The sequence below is a fragment of the Mustela lutreola genome, chromosome 14, assembly GCF_030435805.1.
Source record: "Mustela lutreola isolate mMusLut2 chromosome 14, mMusLut2.pri, whole genome shotgun sequence".
Lineage (NCBI taxonomy): Eukaryota > Metazoa > Chordata > Mammalia > Carnivora > Mustelidae > Mustela > Mustela lutreola.
The window spans coordinates 36722412-36749396 of NC_081303.1; the positions used below are offsets into that span (position 1 = coordinate 36722412).

The 26985-nt window shown below is 46.8% G+C and overlaps 1 protein-coding gene and 1 long non-coding RNA gene across 2 annotated transcripts; one reads left to right on the forward strand and one right to left on the reverse strand.

Moving 5' to 3' along the window:
* Nucleotides 1-11484: 11484 nt before the first annotated feature.
* On the reverse strand, nucleotides 11485-12443 carry LOC131814707 (uncharacterized). The gene is made up of 2 exons (XR_009347423.1): nucleotides 12286-12443; nucleotides 11485-12100 (listed from the first exon to the last, which is right to left on the reverse strand). It is a non-coding gene; the product is annotated as an uncharacterized LOC131814707 (long non-coding RNA).
* A 130-nt stretch (nucleotides 12444-12573) lies between these two features.
* SDE2 (SDE2 telomere maintenance homolog) lies at nucleotides 12574-25420 on the forward strand. The gene is made up of 7 exons (XM_059145920.1): nucleotides 12574-12770; nucleotides 18835-18952; nucleotides 20656-20767; nucleotides 21085-21254; nucleotides 21984-22098; nucleotides 24106-24619; nucleotides 25090-25420. Exons 1-7 carry the CDS (start codon nucleotides 12651-12653, stop codon nucleotides 25309-25311), a joined length of 1371 nt encoding a protein of 456 aa, XP_059001903.1. The 5' UTR covers nucleotides 12574-12650; the 3' UTR covers nucleotides 25312-25420.
* The last annotated feature ends 1565 nt before the right edge of the window (nucleotides 25421-26985 follow it).

A 26985-nucleotide genomic window follows, 5' to 3' on the forward strand; every position in this document is an offset into this window, starting at 1 on the left:
AGAATAAATGAAAGAATGTGTCAAGAAACAGAAGTATGATTTTTTTTTTATCACATGGGTCTGCTAGTGTTTACAATATCTTTGTCAGTTTCTGAGTAGCTTTTTATTTATTGTTATTATTTTTTTTAAAGTAAGCTGTACACCCCACACGGGAGGCTTGAACTCTCAACCCCGAGATCAAGAGTCGCACACGCTCTACCGACTGAGCCGGCCATTTAGAACCCAACACACCTCCTCAAAGCCCATTTCTATAGCTTTTATTTTATTTTATTTTATCTTTCTAACCTCAGAATTGGATCACACATGTCCTCATGATTCACGCATGCCTTTTACTTAGTTATCTGTAATCACATTACCCACAAACCCAGACCCAGGAGATACCTGTCTTCACCCACCAGAAGGGACCTTTCATCCTGAATCCTGGGTTCTCCCTCACTTGCTTTTCTTTTTCATAGGATTTTATTTCATTCCCTACGTATTCTAAAAAAGTACATTTTTACTCTGGTCCTTTTTAACTTGATGAGAAGGGTATTGTCTGGTATGTAATCTTGGGGAATTCAATTTTTCATTTAATATATTGCCAAGAACGTGGCTATAGTTCTGCTTGTTGTAACTGCTGAATCAGAGTCCATTGTGGGGATAAAGCACAGCTTATCCATCTTCTCTTCTTTTGAAGGGGATTTGGGCTGTTTGGGAGGTTTTGCTACTGGAAACAGGAGACAGGATGCTGGTAAAAGAAGCTTCCGTGCAGATATACGCAGTAACAGTGATCAGCTGGGCAACACTGGCCTTGGGGCAGACCCACTGACCGAGGGACTAGAATGGAGTGTAAGCAGTGGCCGGACAACTGAGGCGACATTTAAGAAGTGGGAAAGGAGAGACTATTTAATAAATGGAGTGGGATGAAATAAATGGAGTTATTATCCCCCACGAAAAAGGACGAAATGGAATCCCTACCTCCATCTATCATAAAACTCAACACCAAACGGATTAAGATCTTAGATATGGAAACAAAACATAACTCTGACCGAAGACAGTAGTAACTCCTGCAGACCTCAGACTGTGAAAAGCATTTAACTAAAAAGGAAAAACTGATACATTTGATTCTATTAAAAGTGAGAACATTTGTTTGCTTTTTATTTTCTGCAAGTGATCTCCTGGATAATAAAAGAGGATCTGCTGCTTTTCACTCTACCCCCCCCCCCCCACGTTAAACATTTTATGATTTGAGATTCGATTTTAGTCTAAAGGAAGTTTCAGCTGACACTGCCCAATGAGATCCGGCCAAGAGGCAGGCAAGGCCAGCTTGGTTCTCCTAGAGGCAGCCAGGTGCCAGTGGAGGATTGAGGGAGGGAGGTGACATCACTAACTTGGTTTCAGGAAGGTCATTCTGGCTGCTGTGAAGTATGGGTGGGGGAGGGGGGTTTCAAGGATGGGAGTAGGAAGCTCACCCAGGCCAGCAAAGGGATCGCTGACAGAAGGTGTTAGTCCTGGGCGTGGAACGGCTGGGAGACAGGTGTGAAGGATTTGGACATCCATCAGGTTTGGGGGATGACACAGCATGGGGAAGTGTCACATCTGTGAGGACACTCAGTTTTACAAATTGAGATCTGGGGAGATCGAGGTTGTCACTGGGCTGGGGAACCCAGCAGGTGAAGCTAGGTTGGGGGGAAGAGGGTGGACCCTGAGATGTACAGGGGAAAACCCCCACCCCACCCCGGGGCCGAGCTGAGACAGAGGTGCCTGGTGAGGGAGGGGCAGACGTGCACAGAGAAGACCTCTGAAGAACAAGGCCTGCAGGGAGGGGGTTGAGGGTGGCAGTGTCAGAGGGGCACAGGGTCGAGGACGATTTGAGGTTTAAGATATGTGAAACATGATTATGTAGCCAGGCTGCAAGAAAGAAGCCTATAGGATTGGAATATTGGAATAGCTGATGGAGGAATCCCTTTTTGTTGTTGTTGTTGTTTTTTGGTCTCACATCTTGTGAGTGTTGAAATTTCATAGAAAACATAATGGTATTTCCAGGAAGCCACTCTTACCCTAAAATAAGCTCCTGGACAGTGTCAAAATTCTAACACAGACCCTCCTGCGTCAGGGACAGCAACAATCTCTCAATGTGCACAGGAGGTAGGTATTCTATATTTCGACAGGCGCACAGAGGAATGTGGCTGGGGGCGATAATGTTTTTATCTACATCTGCATTCCACGAATGTCACAGGAGCACCCAGACCTTTCCATGGAGCTTTTCTATTTACACAGATTGGTGACGCAAACGCACATTTTCCAGATTCATGCAGATAATAAGAGAATGTCACTATGGACTCCTGACACAGACCTTGACAGGCTGCACGTGGAACCCAGATATAGCCCTGGAAAGGTGAAGAATCTGGGAAGAAGTACACTGATGATGGAGACATCAGTTGTAAAGAGCTTCTGACCTGCCCAGCTCAGGGCTGGGCGGTGACCATGAGGGTTTTTGGCGGGAAAAAGGCGCTGCCCTCACAAATGTCTCTCTTCCAGACTGATTTCTCTGGGAGGCCCCAAGGAGCGGTCAGCAGCCTCCTATCCAACCTGCCTCCCCCGCTTCTTCCCTTTCCTGCCGGTGCCCTCCCTGCTGTGGAATCAGACCCGAGTTGAAATCCTGGCGCTGACACCTCATTGCTGTGTGACTTAGGTCAAGCCGCTCGACCTCTCTGAGCCTGTTTCCATTCTATTAAAATAGGCAGAAGAACTCAGACACAGGGTGGCTGTTGTTACGCCTCTGGTCTACCCCAGGGTTATATCTCTAAAGGATGGGTCGGATCGTGATAGTGTCTCTTCTCTGAGACCAGCTGTGGTCACAGGGATGGAGTGTAGTCGGTGGTACTGTCTCAGCGCTGCATGGTGACAGGTGGCGGCCACACTTGTGGTGAGTCCCCGCACACAGGTACAGAAACGCAGACGCGTCCACTCACGATTCAGACCCAGGAAACATGCAATGCTGTGCGTCCGCTGGTATTTCAATAGAAACAAACAAAAGCAGAAAGAACCTGCTGTGGTCTTTCCTTCCTTAGAGCTCGAGGTCTGGATGCTCAGCCTGGTATCACAAGCCTCATCTACTTCTTCCGCAGCTTGCACCTGTCCCCGCGCTGTGCATGCTCTGACAGTAACTCAGTAACTGCGGACTTCCTCCCAGTTCCAGAACCCGAGCTCAGCTCCGCGGGGCGGGGCTCGACGGCAGGGCCTGTGCGCATGCGCATGTGCTCCCGCGAGCCCACCCCCCATCCCCAAGCGGGCTTCCCTGTGGCCGCCGCTCCTCTCCTACTAGAGGATGCGGTGCGTGTGTGCGCGCTTGCCATCGCAGCGTGCGTTGGGCTGGGATGCCTTCGAATGACTCTGATTTGCCAGGGTTTTAGAGCGTCTGGAGAGTCGGCCCTTCCTGTTCATCTCAGTTATCCCTCCGGCTCGTCCCTTGCCTCTCCCCTGTCTTCCCCTCTGTCTTCTTCTGTGCTTATCCTCCAAAAGGCAGGAAGAAGAAAGATGTAGCTCACCAGCCCTGATCCTAAACACTAGAGAAAACATACGTGGTCAAAAAATTTGCTGGTATGGGGAGAACAAACTGTGTTTGTATGTATTAAAATGAACGGAGCTCCAGAAATCCCCAGAGGAATCACCTTTATGATCAGTGTCTCTGTTTTTGTTTTTTAATCCTACATATAAAGAACTCACACAACTCAATACAAAACCACAAGTAATCCAGTTAAAAATGGGCAAAGGACCCGAACAGGCATTTTCCCAAAGAACATTTCCCAAAATGCATGAAGAGGTACTCAACATCATTAGTAATCAGGGAAATGCAAATCCAAACCACAAGGAGATGTCGCCTTGCACCTGTCAGAATGGCTAGGATCAAAAAGACAAGAAACAACAGGGGTTGGCGAGGCTCCGGAGAAAGGGGGAACCCTTGTGCATGGCTGGTGGGAATGCAAGCTGGTGCAGGCATTCCGGAAAACAGTATGGAGGATCCTCAAGAAATTAAACCTAGAACTACTTTATGACCCAGCAATCCCACTTCTGGGAAAATATCTGAAGGAAACAAGAACACTATGCTGAGAAGATGACTCCCCCCACCGCCCACATTCATAGATAGCTGCATTATTTGCACTATTCAAGGCATGAAGCAACCTGTGTTCACTGTGAGATGAACAGATAAAAGACATTGAGGCATATGTGTATATATAATGAAATATTACTCAGCCTTAAAAAAGAAGGAAATCCTGTCATTTGTGCTAACAAGGATGGACCTTGAGGGCACTCCGCTAAGAGACAGGAGTCAGACTCCCTCAAGGGGATTGGCTTCATCCAACCTTGCTTGATCTCACCCATATGTGGAATACAAAAAACAAAACAAAACAAGGGGCAGGGGCCTGGGTGGCTCAGTGGGTTAAAGCCTCTGCCTTCGGCTCGGTTCATGGTCCCGGGACCCTGGGATCGAGCCCCGCATCGGGCTCTCTGCTCAGGGAGGAGCCTGCTTCCCTTCCTCTCTCTGCCTGCCTCTGATCTCTGTCTGTCAAATAAATGAATAAAATCTTAAAACAAACAAACAAACAAAAACAAGGGGCACCAGGGTGGCTCAGTTGTTAAGCATCTGCCTTCAGCTTGGGTTATGATCCCAGGGTTCTGGAATAGAGTTCTGCATAGGGCTCCCTGCTCGGCAGGAAGCCTGCTTCTCCCTCTCCCTCTGCCCCTCCATCCAGCTCGTGCTTTCTCACTCTCTCTCTCAAATAAATAAAATCTCCAAAACAAACAAGCAAACAAAAAATTCCACAAAAACCAAGAGTCATAGAAAAAGGTATCAGACTTGTGGTTGCCAGAGAAAGGGGGTGAGGTAGGTAGGGGAGTTGGAGGAAGGGGATCCAACATTCAAACTTCCAGTTATAAGGTGGTTAAGCACACAAAATGTGAGGTACACACAGTGACTGTAGCCAATGCTGCCGTAAGGCATGCAGGGAAGTTAGGAGCTAGGTCCCAAGAGTTCTCATCACAAGGGAAAAGGACGTTTCTTTCTTTCTTTTTATTGATATGGGATGATGGATGCTATGTAAACTTACTGGGGCAAACATCTCACAGTAGATTTAAGTCATTTCATGCTGTACACCTTAAACTTCTATAGTTCTGTATGTCAATTATATCAAAACTGGAGAGGGGGACGCCTGGGTGGCTCAGTTGGTTAAGCAGCTGCCTTCAGCTCAGTTCATGATCCCAGCGTTCTGGGATCGAGTCCCACATCGGGCTCCTTGCTCAGCAGGGAGCCTGCTTCTCCCTCTGCCTCTGCCTGCCATTCTGTCTGCCTGTGCTCGCTCTCTCCCCGTCTCTCTCTCTGATAAATAAATAACATCTTTTATAAAAAAAAAAAAAAAAGAAGAAAAAAAAAAACTGGAGAAAAAAGGAGAAATCCCATAGTTAGCCATGCGTCCATCTGAGCCTTTTATGAATACCAATCCCAGGGCATATGGACAGCTGTAACTTGAAAAAAATTCCATAGTCAAATAAGTTTGTGAAATATTGGATTAAGGAAAGATAACAGCAAAGATTGGATTACGCAAAGATAAATTTCTCTGGGCTTTGATGGTGTGAATGAACTTTGTGAAATTTTTTTTTTTAAAGATTTATCTATTTATTTGAGAGAGAGAGAGAGAGAGAGAGCACACATGCAGTAGGGAGGGGCAGAGAGAGAGAAACTCAAAGCAGACTGAGCTGAGGGCAGAGCTGGCGCTCGATCTCATGTCCCTGAGATCACACCCTGAGCTGAAACCGAGAGTCAGACAGTTAACCAACTGAGCCATGCAGGCACCCCTGAACGTTGTGAATCCTCATGAAGAGGCATGTGGTATGGGAGCAAATTCATTTGAAAAAGAAAGTCTTTTCAAATAGTGGTGACCTAGGATTGTGGTGACCTAGCGTTACCTGAAACACGCGTTGGGAAACACTGGTCTAATTTAATATTGATACCATCTGGAGAGTGTATGTGATTTTCTTGCTTCTTCAAATCATAGCAGCTAATGTGCATTGCTCCCCTCCTGCCAACGTCCATGGTGATTACAGGATATTGTGCATGTCATGCCCTTTATGGTAGCCCGGACACAAGCCTTGTAGATTTCTAGGAAATATTCAAAGGAGAGCCCTCTGCTAACTTACAGAAAATGAAAGACTCCTTTTATCTCCTTATCTAGAGTGGTACAGATTGTCTTCCAAGGTTCTGGGTAATTGAACGAGAAGTTTTGTGTTGAAGTCACTGTCATATGATAGGAATAAGAGGAAATTGTTTATTTGTACACGAAAGTTTGTCTTACTCTCTATTTGGAATACAGTAAATTACAAAAGGTATTTGATGGGGGGCCTAAACAGCTAAGACTCTCAGGATCCGGTGCTTTGGGGAAACATCCTATTCTGGATAGCTGAGTTTTCACAATCCTTAGGGTTTAACCAGTGTATTCATGAACGTTCAAAATTCTACCCTTGTTGGTGACTTCTAGAACATGTGTCATGTGGCCTTGGCATTTTAACTAGGACACGCTGAACAAAGCTGAGGCTTTCCTTCAGGATTTGAGACCCTTGGCATCTTCTCCCATGTTTTTCACTCTGCCGTGATCTAGGAATGTCTGTAAGGTCTGCTGGGATATGCCACGTTTTTTGACCCAATATGCAGAATCTGCCCCAGCAGCAGTTCAGCTTTGTTTTTGTTCTTTTATATTTTTAATTTTTTTTGTCTTTTCATATCACTCTGGCCACTCTTTCTTCTCATTATTGCCTCTGTCTAGCATCCTGTAGAGCGCCCCTCCCTTTTTGCAATCTGTTCTTGTCTCCCGCTTCATGTAATGGACTCCATTTGCTTAAACTTAATTTTTGCTAGCTTTCAGTAGGTTGTTAAGCAGACCATCATCACACTTCTAACAATCCTTTAAAATATATATATATATATTTTTAGGATGCCTGGGTGGCTCAGTGTGTTAAGCCTCTGCCTTTAGTCCAGGTCATGATCTCAGGGTCCTGGAATCAAGCCCTGCTTCAGGGTCTCTACTCAGTGGGAAGCCTGCTTCCCCCCTCTCTCTGCCTGCTCTACCTACGTGTGATTTCTCTCTTTCTCTCTCTCTGTAAAATTAATAAATAAAATTTAAAAAAAAGAAAAAAAAGAAAATCAGGTATGCTATCTTTTAAAAAAATAAATTTAGTTAACTTATTTAAACTGGAATTCTAATTCAGTTGCCTAATGATCACTGGCTTCATGAGTGATAAGGCTCCAACACCTCTGTTCCAAAACTTCAAGAGTTTCTCAAGCACAAACTTAGACCACACCTTACTATACAAAGGCAAATTCTAAAGACAATCATAGTGTAGCTCTTTAACCATTCACAAGATCTCACCTAAAGCAGTCAAATAAGTTTCCTGAGTTCACACAGTGAAACCTTCAGGGAGCAAGAGACAGAGAGAGATAGATCACAAGTACACAGAGAAGCAGGCAAAGAGAGAGGGGGAAGCAGGCTCCCTGCTGAGCAGAAAGCCTGATGCGGGGCTCGATCCCAGGACCCTGAGATCATGACCCTAGCCAAAGGCAGAGGCTTAACTCACTGAGCCACCCAGGTGCCCCAGAAACATGACTTTTAATCAGTACCTATTTGTCAAATATTTTCTCTTTAGTTGCCAAAGTAAAATCAGATAAAACAGTGAAGGTTAGTTCCTTATTAAATAGAACCCATTAGTGGATATGATGGTTAATTTCACATGTCAGCTTGACTGGGTCTGAAGTGCCTGGATATTTGGTCAAACATTATTTGGGATGTTCCTGTGAGAGTATTTCTGAATGAGATTAACATTTGAGTTAGTAGATTAAGTAAAGCAGATTGCCCTTCCTCATGGGGTGGGCCTCATCCAATCAGCTGAAGGTCTGATTAGAGCAGAAAACCTGACTTCCCAGGAAGGGAGGATTCCTTCTGCCTGACTGCCTTTGAATTGGGACATCAACTTTTTCCTGTGACTGGGACTGCACTATTGGCTTTCCTGGGGCTCTAGCTTACTGACTCACTCTGTAGATCTTGGGACTCCGCAGCCTCCATAATTGTTGGGGCAGAGGGTGAGCCGATACATTATAACAAATCTGCTGCCGGGGTGGAGATCTTGGGGTCCTGTGATCAGCCCTACATTGGGCTCTGAGCTCAGTGGAGAGTCTGCTGGTCCCTATCCCTCCCACTTTGTCCATCCCCCTGCTTGCTCCTTCGAGCGCTCTGTGTCTCTATCCAAAATAAATAAATAAAATCTTTCAAAAAGAAAAAACCCTGCCTGCCTCTCTCTCTTGCTTTGCTCTATTGTGTTTGGCAGATAATGCATCTTTTACAAATGGAAGGTTTGTAACGACCCTGCATTAAGCAAGACTTTTGGTATTATCTTTCCAACATCATTTGCTCACTTCATGTCTCTGTGTCATATTTTAGTAATCCTCACAATATTTCAGACTTTGTCATTACTATCATTACTATTATTATTATTAAGTAGTTTCCACAGTTACATGGAGCCCAATGAGGAGCTTGAATGCATGACCCTGAGATTAAGACCTGAGCTGAGATTGAGAATTGGATGCTTAATTGAGTGAACCATCCAGGCACCTGACTTTGTCATTATTTTTATTCTGATCTGTGATCTTTGATGTGCCCCAAAACAATGCCCATAAAGGATAACAACCTTAATTGGCAAATATTGTGTGTGTTGGGACTGCAGATGGGGAGGAAAGAGCAGGAGAGCTGGAATCAGGAGTGGAGCCTGAAGATGGGACCAATGGTCTGCAATCCATGGTGAAACCTGAATGGAGGCACAAGAGTGGTTTCTTGAGATGGGACATACTCCTGGTGATGATGCCATGAAGATTGATGACATGACAGGGAAGGATGTAGAACATTCCAGAAACTGAGTTGATAAGGCAGCTGCAGAGTTTGAGATGACTGACCCCAATTCTAGAAGTTCTCACACGGGTCCAATTCTATCAGCACCTCATGCTAGAGAGAAATCTTTCAGAAAGATCCAGTAATGCTACAAATTTCATTGCTATTGTATTAAGAAACCGCCACCACCACCCCAACTTTCAGCGCCCACCAGTCAGCAGCCATCTACATGGAGGCAAGACCCAGATGACGGTTGGAGTGTTTTAGCAATCAAATATTTTTTCATTAAGGTGTGTGCATATTTTTAGGTATGTTGCTATTGTACACCTAATAGTATAAACATAATCTTTGTATTCACTGGGAAACAAAAGAATTCATTTGAATTGCTTTCCTGAAATATTGGCTTTATTGTGGTGTTCTGGAACTAAGCCCACGATATCTCCAAGGTATACCTGTATCCCATTCTGTCTATCCTATTGCCTCTGTTTCTCTAGAAAACCCTAATGCAGGGAACATACTCTGATGTCAAATGACTAAAAAAATGTTCCTACAGACCTCTGACTTTTCCAGGAGGAAAATCCCCTTTTGAATGGCTTGGCCATGCAGAATCAATCAAGAATTATGGATTTTTATTGATGAGGGAAATTGAATGTCAATGTTGAAAACATTCCAGTGCTGAAATACCACATTTAGGGAAGACGAGTGCTCTACTGGCTTTGCTTTATAATTCTGGCTCAGTAATGACTGAAATTAACATTTTTGTAAGGGTGAACAATTATTTGCTGGAGACCTAAGAATGACATCCACACAAGATAAACAATGAAACACACAAGGTAGTATGGGGCAATCAGGAAGGACAGCGTTTATTGATGGAAGTCCTGCCCTGAAGAAGGTCCTTTCTTCTTGCTGACACAAAGAGGTGGGCTTCTGTACACGGTGTGGGCTGTGGGTCCAGCTGCTTCCCTTAGACCCGCACCTCCACCCTACTCTTCCCTTCTGCCCTCAAGCTCCTTCCCAGCACCAGGGCTAAACACACTCTTCTTCCACCTCTCAACTCCACCTCGCCCTTGACGTGTCCTGTTTCCTTCTGTCCAATACAAGCAGGAGGGCGGAGCCCTGCCTTCTCTGGCAGCCACACTCCACCTCCCACACCATCCACCACCCAGTGTGGACTAGAAGCTGTTTTTCCATCCTAGGAGCTGACCTCATTGTTCCGGGGGCTGGAACCATCTCTAAGGCAGCACTTGCCAATTTAGTTTATAGCCTTTCCTCATTGGGGGCATGGGAGAAGCCAGGCTGTACCATTGTCTTTTGTCATAAAGATGGCATTAATGACCTCCTGTCCTTGCCTGTGTGTGTGAGCTTGGCTGAAAGCACACATGTGTGACTTGCCTGTCGCACAAGGATACAGTCGGCAAATTCACTAGTTTGGGAGCCTCGCTGTCATTTATAAAAACTGCCTGAGTGGACAGCACTGCTTCCTGTTCTTGCAGACCAGCATGACATTTTGGCTCAACTGAGCCTCTGTCATGGGTTACCACACAAACATTGTCAGGAGCTGTCATTTCCTGGCAGTGAACATTTATTCCACATCTCAGGATGCTCTCCCAGTGTCCTCCTGGCATCGGAACTGATCCTCAAAAAAGCAAAGGTAGAGCTAAAGTCAATCTTTCAGAGAAGATGGGCAGGAACTAAGTGTGGCTTATTGGAAAGAACGGCAAAGACGGTGCCTAGGGCAAGGCTACACTATTTTGCTAAGAGAGGAACTGGCCTCCACCCAGTCACCACCTACTGTTCCCAACCCTAATGTGTCTTCCTGTCCCTCGCCTGCCTACCACTGTGAGTTGCAGAGGGTGGCAGAAGTCATCTCTACTTTTCCATAACCACTGACCTGCCTGGCCACACAGCAGTGTCTATCGGACACCACTGTAGACGCTCAGCCACCTAGCTAAACCAGCTGTATTTCTAGATTTTTCTCTACCAATGTATTCTTGGGCGCAGCCCTGACATTACAGTCCTGTTTCCTGACTACTTACATGAATTTTAAAACCACCAATCCAAGTTGAATTCCACTTTCTTAGGATAGAAAGCTATCCTGGTGCAAAATAAATTCTTCAGGCATACATTGGGAATCATTGACTTACTACCTTGGTAAATCGGCAAATACCCAGTTAATACTTATGTGACGTCTACTCGGTGTACATTACGGTGCTATATGCTCAGCGTGAAGGTTTAAGAGCAGCTTAGGTATTGCTCAGTAAATACGTATCTCTGAAAAGGCAATAGTTAATAACACTTTCTATTTCATATTTTTAAAATGGCAATGCCTATTCAATGATTAGAATTTTTTCAATTCTAGGAATTTAAATCCAACAAAGAGTAGTGTGAACAATTTCATTCAGATGTGGGGTTTCAGAAGGATAAGATACAATGCTAGTAATAAATGACGTGGATTTTCCTTCCTAAAAACGACTAATTAATCTTCCAGGTACAAATTACCGAAGCAAAAACGTGGTGTAAAGCTAAACTGTTCTTTTGTCTGGTTACTGATAGGAGAAGACGACCCCAGACCTTTGAAATAGCCCTCCCCTTTTTAATCCCAAGAAAGAAGAACTCATGAATAAACAAAGAGTCTTGGGGCTTGGATCTTTGAAGGTGGCTAGTTCAGGCACAGTAAAGACGGAGAGCGGGGAGGAGAGTGCAGAGCGGCGCGAGCTGCCCAGGGTCCGGAATGCCCGTCCAGACTTGGTGAGGTACCCATGGACTCCATCCTGGGTCCCCGCGAGAGCCACTCTGCAAAACGCTGCGCTCTAGACCCGCCGACTTCAGCATCTGGGGTAGCTTTTCTGGCGCCACCGGAAGCCCCACCAAGGCCCTTTCTTCCCCATCTCCCTGCAGGACGAGCGAGGCGAAGACAACAGTCGGAATCCCTAATCACAGGCTGTGGCTCTCCAATCGTGTTCCTGCTGCCACAGCGAAGTGACCTCGGGGCCTCCGTGGACTTTCCCGGACCAGGGACCTTCCTCCGAGGGTGGGGGCTGCGTGCCGGCCCCCCGATGGCCCTGCGCCCCAAGCATCCTACCCACCGTGCCAGCAGGACGAAGGAAGAAGGCACGGCGCGCGGCCGGCAGAAACGGAGGAGGAGCGCGCCTGGCCACCGGGGAGCCCCCGCCGCCTCTACCGGGCCCCTAGGGAGGGGAGGGGAGGGGAGGGGAGGGAAGGGGAGGGGAGGGGAGGGGAGGGGAGGGGAGGGGAGGGGAGGGGAGGGGGGCCTCCGTGGCCGAAGACGCCGCCCCCACCGCTTCCGGGACTGGAACGCCTCCTCCCGCCCTGGCCCCCCGCGACCCAAAAATAGCCATAGCGCGCCGGGTACTCAGTCCGAGCCCGCTGGGCGGCGCCACGCCTCCGCTTTATCGCTCCCGGCCAGAACGCTGGCAGCCTGACCCCGCGCCAGCCTTTTATACGTAGTCCCCCGAGCCCCGCCCTAGCAACGTCTCCTAGCAACGCCTCGCCCTAGCCCGGGGCCGCCTTATCGGCCTCCTCCAGGCCCTTCCTGTTCCCTTCCCCCGCCAGCGCGGCTCTGCGTCTGGCCTAGCTCACGTGACTGGCCCAGGGGAGGGGCGGGGCAAGCGGAGGATGTGGAGGTGGGGCGAAGGGCGCCCCGTGACGCCATCTAGACGCGCCGGGCGAGCGGCGGCGCCCTGTTCCCAGGACCTGGAGGTCCGGGAGCTCGCTGAAATGGCGGAGGCATCGCCGCTGGTGTGGGTTCGCGGCCCGGGCTTCGGGTGCGAGGCTGTGTGGTGTGCGTCGGCCCGGTGTTCCGTACGAGATTTGATCCGCCGGCACTGCCACGATCGGGTGAGCTTCGCGCTTCCTGGAAGGAAGGGAGACAGGAAGGCGGACAAGGGCAGGATTGGGTGGGGAGAGGGCGGTCGGGGCGCGTCTCTTCCTTAGGGTTTTCAGTTTTTGAGACTGGGGGCTCCCCAGTTTTAAGGTGTTTCAGACTGCTACTGAGGACTTGCTTTGTTTTTGTTTTGGGGTGGCGGTGGTTTTGTTGTGTCCCTACAGAAGGGGGAACAACCCCTCGGCTCACAGGCGCTCAGTCCCGCCATCAGTGTAGACGAACAGAAACCTTTGGCGTTGTTTCTTCGTGCTCAAATGAGGCAGTTGCTCCAGATGACTTTAGGGCACATTTCTTTAGGTTTCCCTTGCATTCATCCTGGTTCGGTGATGGGCATATTGTTCACGGCACAGCCCCGTCAGCTCCAACGTAGAGGAGTATTTTCATATCCAGACCAAAGCCAGAGGATTGTTGGGCAGGGCTAATCTGGTCTCTGGTCGGGGCTGAGCACTCACACACGTGTCTTGTGGAGGGCGTGGGTTCTTGGGGTCTGTCGTTTAGATCTTTCCATTGATCCTCCGATGGTCAATTTGTCCGTGCATATTTTTGAAAAACTGTCAAGGACATACATGTTGGTTTACGGAATTGTCAAGAAAGCGAGCTTCTCCCAGCTGTGAGACATTAAACCTGTTCGGTTTTCTAAATAATTTGGTGGTCTCTCTAAGTCTAATTTTAATTTCGGCCCTTGATCTAGTAGTTTGTTTTTTTTATAACCTCACTTCATTTGTTTTTCCCTAGGCTGTTTTTTTTCTCGTTGTTATTTATAGGCTTCATACACATTAACACTGCTGTCCATACCGAATCTTAATTTGGACCGGTTCCATGAAAAAGCAACGTGTCTTTGCAAATACTGTGGGTTTTCATCCTCTCCATTGTTTTTCTACATACATTCCAGTCAAGTCTAAAAACTGTCAGAACTGTTTTTGATCCTCTAGGTGGGGAAATATCTTTCAAAATAATATGTCTGAAAATAATCCTTATCTCATGACAATTGATCCAAAATGACTGGAAAAGTAGGATCTTAATTATGAGAGTATTAGAAAAAATAATTTTAAATAGGAAGGAAGAAATATAAATGGATGATTCTGTCAGGTCCTCAAGAAGTTGGACCATAACGTATATGAACAGAAGCAAGAAACTTTTTTTTTTTTTTTAGAGATTTTATTTATTTATTTGTCAGAGAGAGAGCGAGCAAGAGCGAGCACAAGGCAGACAGAGTGGCAGGCAGAGTCAGAGGGAGAAGCAGGCTCCCTGCGGAGCAAGGAGCCGGATGTGGGACTCTATCCCAGGATGCTGGGATCATGACCTGAGCTGAAGGCAGCTGCTTAACCAACTGAGCCACCCAGGCGTCCCCAGAAGCAAGAAACTTTCTATTTATTTATTTATTTATTTTTAAAGATTTTATTTATTTATTTGACAGAGAGAGAGATCACAAGTAGGCAGGGAGGCAGGCAGAGAGAGGAGGAAGCAGGCTTTCCATGGAGCAGAGAGCCCGATGTGGGGCTCGATCCCAGGACCCTGGGATCATGACCTGAGCCGAAGGCAGAGGCTTTAACCCACTGAGCCACCCAGGCGCCCCAGCAAGAAACTTTTTAAAGGTCATTCGAAGAGATACTGGGAGAAATTAAAATAGCTCAAGTTCACATCTGTGTTTTCTGAAACAAAATTATTCAGACACAGGATGAGGTCAGTGTTCGTGTCCACTGAAAAAGTAAAAATCTGTCCTGTTCTTCAGGCTAGGATAACAGACACAGATAAAACCAGCTGCAGAGTTAATAGGAAACAGTATTTTTCCCGAGGACATGGTTGTAAAATGTCATAATGACTCCCTTGGAAGTCTGCTGCTTTCTGATTCACTAAGAAACCTTGATCTCCAAAATTATAGACTACAAGACACTTTGCTGTTTGAAATTTTATCAGTGAGAATGAAGCATCCCACTCTTGCCTTGAGACTCTGAAGTTGCTTTGATATAGAGAAAGCACACATGATTTCCAGCCCAGGTGCAGACCTTCAGATTAGGAGTTTGTGAACACAGCATTCTGTGTTTATCTTAACTCTGTGGTTTCCAAGGAAATGGGGGTCTGGATCCAATCTACTTCACAGTCTAGACCCGATGTTGTCTCCTTTATGCACAGTTCTATTTTGTTTTGAGCCTCTCAGAACATTTTCGTTTAAATTTCCTCTAAACTCACCCTTGCACTACATCCTATAATAATTGTTTTTTCCTCTTGTGTGCAGCCCCCCTCCACCCCAACCCCTTGCAGTGAGTGAGTCAGTACATTTGACCATTTGACATTGGTGAATTACACATTTGTCTCTGGTTGCTTTAAGCTGATTGGCCTAAGACGCACAATATTTTGTGCTTGAAGTACTTTATAAAACACAGATGGTCAAAAGACCCTTAAATTGATTCTAAATTTCCTTTGTCCCTACTAGTGATTTTTTTTTTTTTTTTAAGATTTTATTTGTCAGAGAGAGCAAGTGCACAAACGGGGAGCGGCAGGCAGAGCAGGCAGAGGGAGAAGCAGGCTCCCCACTGAGCAAGGAGCCCCATGCGGGACTTGATCCCAGGACCCTGGGATCTTGACTTGAGCCAAAGGCATTGGCTTAATCAACTGAGCTACCGAGGTGTCCCAACCTACTAGGGATTAATGATAATAATCTTAAGTAGAAAATGCAATTTTGTTGATAAGTTGTCTTGTTTAACAAGCAGTTGTGTTTGGAAATGGAGTACGATGTATATAATCCTTCTGCCTTCACATTAATGTCTTTTAAGATATTATTATTAAATTATATTAAAGTTATTAAGATATTAAAGTTATTTAGAAACACGTACCCACTAGATCCAGAAAATATTAAGATGAACTAAAGTGGCTTTTCATTCATAAACGTAAAGCAAATACAAGGTATATTGCACACCTCATTTAATCTGTACAACTGTTAAAGGTGGACAGCATTTTACAGACAAGAGTAGTCTTTCCTGTTGATCACATCACTGCATATAACCTGAGCTCCTTCGCTCCTCTGTCCTGCTAGCACTGGGTTGTGCTTCCCTGCTAGCCCAGAGTGGCCTTCCCCTGGGGTGGAGGACTGCTGAGAATACTGATTCCTGCAACTCTCCAGCATGGGGCAGAATCTGGGGGTACCTCAGCAGCTTTACTTATTTCCCTGTGTCACTGGATGTGTTTTCTGTACACCATGAGGTGAAAAGCTTGGGAAGCCGTGCGGAGTTCATCGCGCTCACTCTCCTACATGACTCTCCGACCTCCTCTCTTTAAGTCTCCAGTACTTCTCCCATCCAGAGGCCCATACTTTGTATTCAGTGAGAAAGTATAGCAGTCAAGAGGGACCCTCCTCATCCTCACACCATTGCCCCTACCTTGTTGCCGTACATTCTGCCTTCTCTTTTTCCATTACTGTGGATGAACAGTCATGATTTTACAGATGAGTTGCAGTTAGCTTCCACTTGGCCCAGTACCCTGTCTCCTCTTACCTTATTTGACGTTGGTTCTCTCTCTACTGCATTTCCCTGCGTCTTCCCTTTTTCCTGGATCATTCCTACCGGGGCGCAAACTTGAGCCCACCTGCCTCTCAGCTGTCACCTGCTTTTCTCTGTTGTTTTCTTTTGTTTGTTTGTTTGTTTGTTTTAAAGATTCCACTTATTTGACAGAGATCACAAGTAGGCAGAGAGGCAGGCAGAGATGAGGGGGGAGCAGGCTCCCCTCTGAGCTGAAAGCCCGATGCAGGGCTCAATCCCAGCACCCGGAGATCATGACCCGAGCCGAAGGCAGAGGCCCAACCTACTGAGCCACCCAGGCGCCCCTCTCTGGTGTTCTTTATAGACAATATCCTTGGGGCGCCTGGGTGGCTCAGTGGGTTAAGCCGCTGCCTTCGTCTCAGGTCATGATCTCGGGGTCCTGGGATCAAGTCCTGCATCGGGCTCTCTGCTCAGCAGGGGGCCTGCTTCCCTTCCTCTCTCTCTGCCTGCCTCTCTGCCTACTTGTGATCTCTCTCTGTCAAATAAATAAATAAAATCTTAAAAAAAAAAAAAAAGAAAGAAAGGAAAATATCCTTGAACAGAAAACTTCTTTAGAATGCACTCCAGTCAGGCTTTTGTTCCTGTCACTCCAACAGACCAGCTCCTGTCACGGGTGCCATACCCAGTGAGCTGTTTCCATCCTCCTCTCTCAGGGCCTGTTGGCATCCTTGGGCACACTCCAGCATTCCGTCCTTGGCACACTCTGCTCAGCTGTCCGCTCGTTCACCTCACTAGCCTCCCTTCCAGTTCCTCTTGGTGCTGCTGCCTTGTCGCCCTGATCTCTGCGCTGTGCAGTGGCCACGACTGGATCTTCTGATTTTTGTCCTGTCCTCATGCAGGACAATTCTCAGGCCGGTGAGTACTGTCGGCCTGCTGATGTCTTCCAAATGGAAATCTCCAGCCCAGACCTCGTCCCCAGACTGTTGACTTGTGTCCCCACTGGGTTCCTCAGCATCTCTATGTGGCTGTTAGTCCTTTCAAACCAATGCGTCCAAAATGAGACTGGTGCTCTCCCCCAGACGTGCTTTTCACTATTAACAGATGGCAGCTCTGTTTCCTGTTAGTCAAGCCAAATGTTTGGACTCCTCTCTCATTGCTCCGTGGCTCTCACTGCCCACCTCCAGAGCCTTAGGGGGAACTCCCCGCCCCCTGTTTCTCATCCCCTGCTGCCACTCCTCGGGAGACAAATGGCCTTCATTGCTCACCTAGCTGTGTTGCTGACGTCTCTGCTTCTCCAGTCTTATTTCCAGTTTCACAGCTAGAGTGATCCTTTTGGACTGTAACTCCACTTTCAATCTGTTTGAAGCCCTGCAGCGGCTTTATTCAGAGCAAAACCCGACATTCTTACAAGGGCTTTTACCGCCTTCCCCTTCCCCTTCTCCTTCAGCAGACATCTTCCAGCCTCGCTGGCCGTGCTGCTGTTCGGCGCATACTCTGGGCTTATTCCTGCTGCCCGCCTTTGCCTCCGGAATGCTCTGCCCCCAGATTGCCACTGGCTTGTTCTCTTCCTTTCCTTCATTCTCTGCTAAAATGTTACTTGACCAGAGAGGCTTTTCTTGGCTGTGTGTGTTAGATAGATGACCAATGTGGCCGTCCACTCACGCTGTCCCCTTTAGCCTGCTTATTGCCAGGGCGATTGTGTAGCATCCATTTGTTCGTTCTCTGACTTTCCCCGCTGGAATGTAAGCTCTGTGAGGTGGGATTCACTACAGTATCCCAACACTTGAAAGTACCTGGCAGATGGGAGGGACTTGCTGAAGGAACAGAGAGGTCCTACTGATGCGGGATGTGGGATGCCGTGGGATGTGGTCCGGAACGAACGTTCATTGTGTCCACTTCGGGAAGACACCAGTCATGCATTTTTCCTTTCTGTTGGTTTGTGGATCTCCTTTTATATTTTTTCTTCATCGCTTGCTCTGAGAAGTCTTGAAATCTACAGAGTGGGTTTGGGGGCACTTGGACTTCTGCTGTAACTTGGGGACATACACAGAAAAGACCAGCTGGCCCTCCACCCTGTTCCCACTTATGTAGGTGTAGGCAGACCATACTGGCATCTCCTTCCCGCTCCCTGCTTGTCCATATCTACACTTTTCAGAACGTGTATTGTCACTTTTGAACCTGTGCAACTTAATATTACCTGTCTAAAAAAAAAGTCAAGAGAAAAAGGGCCTTGCAGAGTTACTGGGTCCGAGCCCTGTGTAGTTTTCCACCTTGACTCTGATTTCCTATCAGAGAAGAGAGCGGTTCTTTCTTTCACCCAAAAGACAAGTTCTTGTACATATTGTGATGAGGTGTTAGGAAAACATCATACCCCGAATAAATCCTAGGAAGTGACTTTTTTCCTTTGGATTTTCAGTTCAACAAATACTAATGGAACACACGCTCTGTGCTTATAACCTGAGTAATAAAAACAAAATGGGCTAGGTCCTTTCCTGGAGGAAACTTGCGTTGTCTCATTCTAAAACCCCAAACTTGTCTCTAGGGTGTCCCAGAGGAATGCTTCTTCGTGAAGTGCGACGGCTCCCTCGTGGACGCCAGTGACGGAGTGAGGCATGGTGCTGTGTATAGTCTGGAACCCAGGCTCCGTGGTGGAAAAGGAGGTAGGACACACCTGTCGGCTGCTTCCGTGTGTCACGACTGCAGTCTCTAGCCCGGGGCAGGCCCCTGGTGTGTGCCAGTTTTATTTTGCCTTATGAAATCCTTTATTCAGTTTCCTAGTTTTGAGTATTTTCTCTTTTATTATTTTTGAGGAATGTATTGTCTGAGTATTAATTTCTACCCTGACCAGCAGGATAGCTCTTAGGCCAAAACTTTGAGGGAGATTGGATAAAGAGAGACAGTCATTACTCTGTCCAATTTGCTGAAGGAAGAGTGTTAAAACAGTTAAATCTCCTGCTATTTATTTATTTATTTATTTGACAGAGAGAGTGAGTTAGTGAGAGAGAGAACACAAGCAGGGGGAGTGGCAGAGGGAGAAGCAGACTCCCTGCTGAGCAGGGAGCCCAATGCCGGGCTTGATCCCAACACCCTGAGATTGTGACCTGAGCCGAAGGCAGATGCTTAACAACTGAGTCACCCAAGTGCCCACTCCTGCTTTTTAGCAAGATTTTGTCTGGTCATTATAGTTCTGAAGGGGGACTAAAGTCAGCCTGTGGAATATAGCCGTTTACAGATGGGGTAGATTTGGGTCTTTGTATGAACACATCTAAGAATAGAGAAGAGAAACGAAAAGGAAAAATGGAATATGGGCAGTTCTGGGTATTTTTCCCAATGCTCTGGTGTGTCATCCCAAAGCTTTCTCAGAATCCACAGTGATTTAGTTTGGTTTTCAGAGAGCTGGCTGGCGTCTCATATTATAATCATCCTGCTGTTTGAAATCGTGTCAATAAGAATGAAGTTTATCGTATCAGCTGGGGACACCTTAAAATTTTCCTTTGAAACTCACTGTAAAATCTCACCATAAAAATGTTTAAGTTATTAATCTGGGAATCTTGAGATCTGTGGCTCTGGGTAAAGCCCCTCCAAAATATCCCAGTCGGGGGTGCCTATGGGGCTCAGTCGGATAAGTGTCTGTCTGTGGCTCAGGTCATGATCCCAGGGTTCTGGGATCGAGCCCTGCGTTGGGCTCCCTGCCCAGTGTGGAGTCTGTTCTTCCCTCCCCCTCTGCCCTCCCACCCACCCATTCGTGCTATCTCTCAAAAAAATAAAATCTTGAAAAAAAAAAAATCCCAGTGCAGATACAGTATTTCAGAAATACAAGAGGGAGGGCGAAAGGCATGAGGTTGAATCAGGTTTATCAATATATATATATATATTTTTAAAGATTTTTATTTATTTATTTGATAGAGATCACAAGTAGGTAGAGAGGCAGGCAGAGAGAGGGGGGGAAGCAGGCTCCCTGCTGAGCAGGGAGCCCGATGTGGGGCTCGATCCCAGGACCCTGAGATCATGACCTGAGCCGAAAGCAGAGGCTTTAACCCACTGAGCCACCCAGGCGCCCCAGGTTTATCAATATTTTTGTCTTTGATGCCTGGGCAGAATATTGATGTCCTTTTCTTTAAAAAAAGAAAAAAGTGCACAGTTTTTGTTTTGTTTTTAAAGAATGTATTTATTTTAGAGAGAGTGCAAGCACAGGGAAGGGCAGAGGGAGAAAGAGATGAATTGGATGCTTAACCGACTGAGCTACCCAGGTGCCCCAAAGAGATTATTTTTAATGTTTGGTTATAATAACATTTCCGCAGATTTGGCATTTATCTGTCCTAGAACTCTTTTTAACCTGCTTTTTCCAAACATATTTGCCCAGGGTTTGGATCTATGCTCCGAGCACTTGGCGCTCAGATTGAGAAGACAACCAATCGAGAAGCTTGCCGGGACCTCAGCGGGAGGAGGCTGCGGGATGTCAACCATGAGAAAGCGTAAGCCGCCCGCTGCGCAATGCACGTTCCTGCCACTGGTGGTTGTCCACATGCCACGTGTGTCCAGCTACGGCATTGAAGCATGAGCACTCTCACTGGTCATTCTCATCCTTAGCTCTTTCTGTTGTTTAGTAACTCCCGTTGGGTTGTAGGGGATCCCTCCCAGTGTGCTGGTGGTGAGCCCGGCCTGTCTTTCTGAGGGAGGATCCCAGCAGGCCAGGGACCATACACATTTGGTTGGGGGTGGGGGCTCTTCATGGATCAGCAGGCATGGGTGTGATCCAGCCGGTCGGCCCCATCTCTTTCGCCCATCCTAGCATGGCCGAGTGGGTGCGACAGCAGGCGGAGCGGGAGGCCGAGAAGGAGCAGAAGCGCCTGGAGCGGCTGCAGCGGAAGCTGGCAGAGCCCAGGCATTGCTTCGCCAGCCCCGCGTACCAGCAGCAGTGTCACGAGATGGCGGAGCGCCTGGAGGACTCCGTACTCAAAGGTGAGAGTGAGAAAGTGAGGAGAGTCTGCCTGTCCCTTGTCCTCTGCTCCACCCCTGTGCACACGTGCGTGCTCTCTAGAATAAGTAGAGTCTTCAAAGTAAAAATAGTAATAAACAGTACGCCTTATACTCTAGAAACAAAAAAGGGCACACATACAGTGTGTGAGGTACTTGGCTCCTGAATTGTGAGGGCCACAGACCCCAGGTGAGAACACTTGTGCTCGGTGGGTACTCCATGTCCTCAGCAAGTGTTTAGACTTCGATGTACTTGCTTCTAGTTGTAGGCCCCCTTTTTTTTAATGGTTTTTTAATCAGAATGAGTAACTTTTATTATTTTTTTTTAGCTCCCAAAGTATGCTAGGGCTCTTGTGCGTTCAGCTGAATAAGAAGGAATCTTCTCAATCAGAAGGTTATGACGTCATGCTGTACAAGCAGCGAGTGGCAGGGGATGATGGAGCATCCTGGCCCAGGGGGCCCGGGACGCCCCCGTCAGTCTCAGAGCTGCAGATTGGCTGTTGCTGTTTTCCTAACCTGATTCCAGAGCCAGAATGCTCTGTGTGAATTTGAGTTGTATCTCATTTAAGCCGTGTTAAATTTTGGAATGTTAGCAAATTTAAAAACTCGAGCTTTAGGTTGCAACGCGTCTGCTTCTGTCGTCCGTGCTGTTTAGCATGTCTTCAGTTGTACCCGCTTCTGAGAGCATAACTGAGTTGGGGCTGTTTTGGTTAGGTATGCAGGCTGCCTCCAGCAAGATGGTCTCGGCTGAGATCGGCGAGAGTCGGAAAAGACCCAAGCGGGCGAAAACAGACCGAGGAGCCAGTGCAGGGAAAAGGAAGTGCTTCTGGTAAGTGTGCTTTGTTTTCAGCCCAGTGTGGCTGGACAGCGTTTCCTCTTGCCTGTCTGCTGTAAACCCTCTTTAAAGTAAGGTTTGCTGGGCGCTTGGAGCTTTCCAGAGTGTGTCAGTTCCCAGGGGTCCACACAGTCACACTGCACATGCTCCTCGTGGTTTCTGCCTCGTGGGCTGGAAATGGGGGCTAAAGGACAGGTTTTCCTTAGTGAAAAATCACATAGGAATCACTTTATATTTGAATGACTATTTGGTGCTGAAAGAGTTAACTTTCAGAAATTCTAGGTGGAAGTCCCAGCTGTACTTTCCAGATTGTTCTGTTTTCTCTGTGGTTTTTCACAGTTGTTTCTGAGGTCTGCGGCCAGGTCTGCACTTGTAGCTGACGAACACAAGGGCGCCTTGTCTTGTCCATCCTGCTGGTGGTGCTCCCACCCTTTCCACTCGGTACTCTTGGTGTAAGCTCACCTTCCTTGGGCCAGGTTCTAGAAAGTGAGGTCCAGACGCATCTTGGTTCCTCGTTGGCCTCCTCTTTGGGGGCAGAAAGAGAATTATTGATTAAAGGTCACATAACTGTGTGAGTCCAGCATAGAATCTTGGGTGTTCTTTGTGAAATAGGAATTAAGTGTTCTTGTGAGTGAAGGTAGTGGGATTGTGTGGGGAAGTGGTGGGGGGGTTGAATCAGGTTTGGGTTTTTTTTTTTTTTTTAAAGATTTTATTTATTTGACAGAGATCACAAGTAGGCAGAGAGGCAGGGAGAGAGAGAGAGAGCAAGCTGAGCCGAGAGCCCGATGCGGGGCTCGATCCCAGCACCCTAAGATCATGACCTGAGCCAAAGGCAGAGGCTTTAATCCACTGAGCCACCCAGGTGCCTCTTGAATCAGGTTTTTTAAGGTGCAGTTTTGTTTTTTTTTGTTTTTAAGATTTTATTTATTTATTTGACAGAGATCAGAACTAGGCAGAGCAGCAGGCAGAGAGAGAGAGCGGGGAGCAGGCTCCCTGCTGAGCAGAGAGCCTGATGGGGGGCTCCATCCCAGGACCCTGAGATCATGACCTGAGCTGAAAGCAGAGGCTTAACCACTGAGCCACCCAGGCGCCCCTGAGGTGCATTTTTACATGCACTAAAATTCATCTTTTCATTGAGTAGGCCTGTGGGTTTTGAGAAATACAGTCACTTAACCAAGATATAGAATGTTTTCATTTCCCCAAAGATTGCCCATGTGCCCTTTTGTGGTTAATTCCTGTTTCCTTATGCCATCCTGGCCTAGTGCTGATGCCGGTGTGGTGGTTTTTTCTGATGGTTCTGTCTTTTCCAGAATGTTCTGCAGCCCTCTGTGTCTGGAGTCTCTCCCTTAGCACAGTGCTTTTGAAATCCACGGCTGGTGTCACGTGTATCAGTGGTTCGTTCCCTTTTGTTGCCACGTATTGTTGCGTCTCTCCATTCTGTTGATAGTTTGGGTAGTTTACAGTTTGGGGGGATTATGAATAAAACATAGGTTTTTCTTTTAACTCTGTTATTTTATCTACATTTCTAATCATTTGAGATTTGTACAAGAAGGGAAAAAAGCTTTAGGCAAAATCAATTTTGTTTTAAAAAATTCACATCTGTAGGGACACCTGGGTGGCTTAGTTGGTGAAGCGTCTTCAAGTCATGACCACAGGGTCCTGTGATAGAATTCTTCATTGGGCTCCCTGCTCAGCAGGGTGTCTGCTTCTCCCTTTCCCCCTGCTTGTGCACTCCCTCAAATAAATAAAATCTGGAAAGGAAAAAAAAGATTCACAGCTTAAAAGAGGATCCCCTCTTGGATCTTTGGGATGGTTGGTTCCAGGCTCATTGAATTTTTTCTTCGTTTATACCTCTGAAGATCTTTCTCTGAAACTTAGCTACTATCAATCTCAAGCGAGCAGATACTTTGATCCTGACGGACACTGTTACCTGGACACACGGTAACTCTGTCTGGCAGAGAAGCTGAGAACAGTGTTAAATCTTTCTGCTGTTCCTGGCAGGTTGGGCATGGAAGGACTGGAGACGGCAGAGGAGTCCAGCTCGGAGACCTCGGATGATGATCAGGAGGAAGGTCCTAGTACTTCAGGCACAAGTTTGCATGCTGCAGACAACAGCCTTGATGGTGCGGAGCCAGCAGCCAGGTCTCCCCACCGCCATCCAGGGACGGGCACGGTCAGCGTGGCCTTTTGGTCCCCGGAGCCTCTATCAGCCCCAGGGACAGGCTCAGGGCACGCTGTCTCCTCAGCTGTGTGTGCCAAATTGGGACAGACGTCTGTTGAGGGGTGTGAGGACAGGACAGTAGCCACAGAAACAAAGGAAAGCCGGGAGGAGGAGGGGGGCGCAGAGGGCAGAGAGCCCACAGAAGAGGAGGCTACAGAGGCTGGACTGACCGAGAAGCCGGAGCTGGAGCCGGAGGAGGCGGCTGATGGGGCCAGAGCCACTGAGGCCACACCTGGAGAGACCGGGGGAAGCGTGCCCACTGCCGGACTGGAGGGAGGCCCATCAGGAAGCACGGTAAGTCGTTTGGGGGTCCACGTCCAGAGCCAGGGCAGCTTGGTGGCCAGTTCCTCAGGAAGTCCTTACCATGAAAATGAGCTTTTCCCCATCAGCTGCTGAGTGGGAAGGTTTGTTTCCCAACCAGAAGTACAGATGAGGGTGAACCTCGCCGCAGTCCCCCCAAAAAGTCTGTTTTTCTTAAACTCTGGAATGTGTATCTTTTTGCCACTAGGTGGCGTCATTGGTTCCATACTTTAAGAGTTTTAAGCACGTTGATCAAATTTTAATATCTGAATTGAGGTAGATGTCCCGTATGAGCGCTAAACAGGTGTGATGTACCTGCGGAGCAGGGAGTCCGACATGGCACTTGATCCTAGGACCCCCGGATCGTCACCTGAGCGAAGGCAGATGCTTAACCCACTGAGCCCCCAGGTGCCCCTCATGATTGGGAGGAGTCTGTTTTGAATATTTTCCTTTTTCCCCCTCAGCATACTGGTCAGCAAACTCTTGATTTGCTGGCCTTTGGCTCCACGGCAGAGCTGGAGGCGCTGGGTTTGGACAGGCTCAAGTGTGAGCTCATGGCCCTGGGACTGAAATGCGGGGGCACCCTGCAGGAGCGCGCCGCTCGGCTCTTCTCTGTCAGGGGCCTGTCGAGGGACCAGATCGACCCAGCTCTGTTCGCCAAACCTTCGAAGGGGAAGAAGAAATGAATTTCATCGGAGCTGGTTTCCTGTGTCTTCGTAGTCTGGCGTTTGTAACCTGCAGAATGTTGACTCCTGCCCATTATTCCTGTCAATAATAAAGCTGACTTTTTAATAACCCAGTTGTGATCATCCTCTTTTTTCATTATTGTGTTTATAGAATTAATGTGTGACATCATCTGGGCCTGCAGTGTTCTTTGTGGGATGATTTTTTATAAAGATTTAGTTTAATAAATACAGAACTGTTCAGATTATTTATTTCAACTTACCTGTCATTCAGGTAAGTTACGCAGTTGACCCTTTAATATCAGGTCAGGAAAGCACGGCTCTACTTATATGTGAATTTTTTTTTTCAATCAGTACATACAGTATGTTCAATACATCTCTCGTGATTTTTTTCCTCATGATTTTAATAACATTTTCCATAGCTTCATTGTAAGAACACAACATATAATCCATGCAACATACAGAACATGTGCTATTCCTAGAAGTCCCTCCTTCCTCTTTTAACATCTGTGGGAGCTGTGTAATAACTGCTTTTTCGTCCTGGGGCTGGTGGTTTTGCTTTTCCTTTCCCCAGTCAATCTCCCAAGGGTTTGTCGGTTTTGTTGATCTGATTTTCAAAAACCAGCTTCTGGCTTTGTTAATTTTTCTCAACTTTTTCAGTTTTGTTCATTTCTGCTCTTTATTATTAGCTTCCTTCTACTTAGTGTGGATTCATTTTGCTCTTTTTTTTCTGTAGCTTAAGGTAGGCCATAGGTCATGATTTTAGACTTCTTTCTAGTAGAAGTGTTTGAAGTTAACATATATTTCTTGTACTACTTGAGCTGCATTTCAGAATTTTTAATATGTTGTATTTTCATTATCATTCAGTTGTAAATATTTCCTAATTTCCTTGCGAATTCTTTGACCCATGGGTTGATTATTTAGAAGCATATTGCCTAATTAGCCGGTGTCTGTTTTCTCCCTAAATATCTCATAGTTATGGATTGGCACTTTAATTCCATCAAAGTTAGAGAATATGATTTCAGTATTTTTAGTTTTATCGAGACTTCTCATACAAGGGCGCCTGGGTGGCTCAGTGTGTTAAAGCCTCTGCCTTCGGCTTAGGTATGATCTCAGGGTCCTGAGATGGAGCCCCGCATTGGGTTCTGGGCTCAGCTGGGAGCCTGCTTCCCCCTGTCTCTCTGCCTGTTTCTCTGCCTACTTGCGATCTCTGTCTGTCAAATAAATAAATCTTCAAAAAAAAAAAAAAAATTTCATATGACCCAGTATGTGTCATGTGTATGGTCTGTCTTGGTGAAGGTTCCACATTTACTTGAAAAGAATACATACTCCAAAATGGGTGAATTTGTTCTCTAATACCAGTTAGGTTACGTAATTAATGCTACTGTTCACATCATCTGTGTCTTCAGACTTTTTGTGTCTACGAGGTGTTGTGAGGTGTTAAATTCTTCTGTTATGATTGTGCAATTGTCTGTTTCCAATTCTGCTTCATATTCTGAGGGCCTGTTATTCGGTTATGTTACATCCTCCTAATGAACTGACCATTTTATTGTTAGGAAATTCCCCTCTTTATCTCTGCTAATAACTTTTGTGTCCAATTCTGTTGTATCTGATGTGAGCTTCTCTAGCCTTCTAATGTGTTCTATGTGCCCGATACCCCACTTTCTGCCTCTCTCG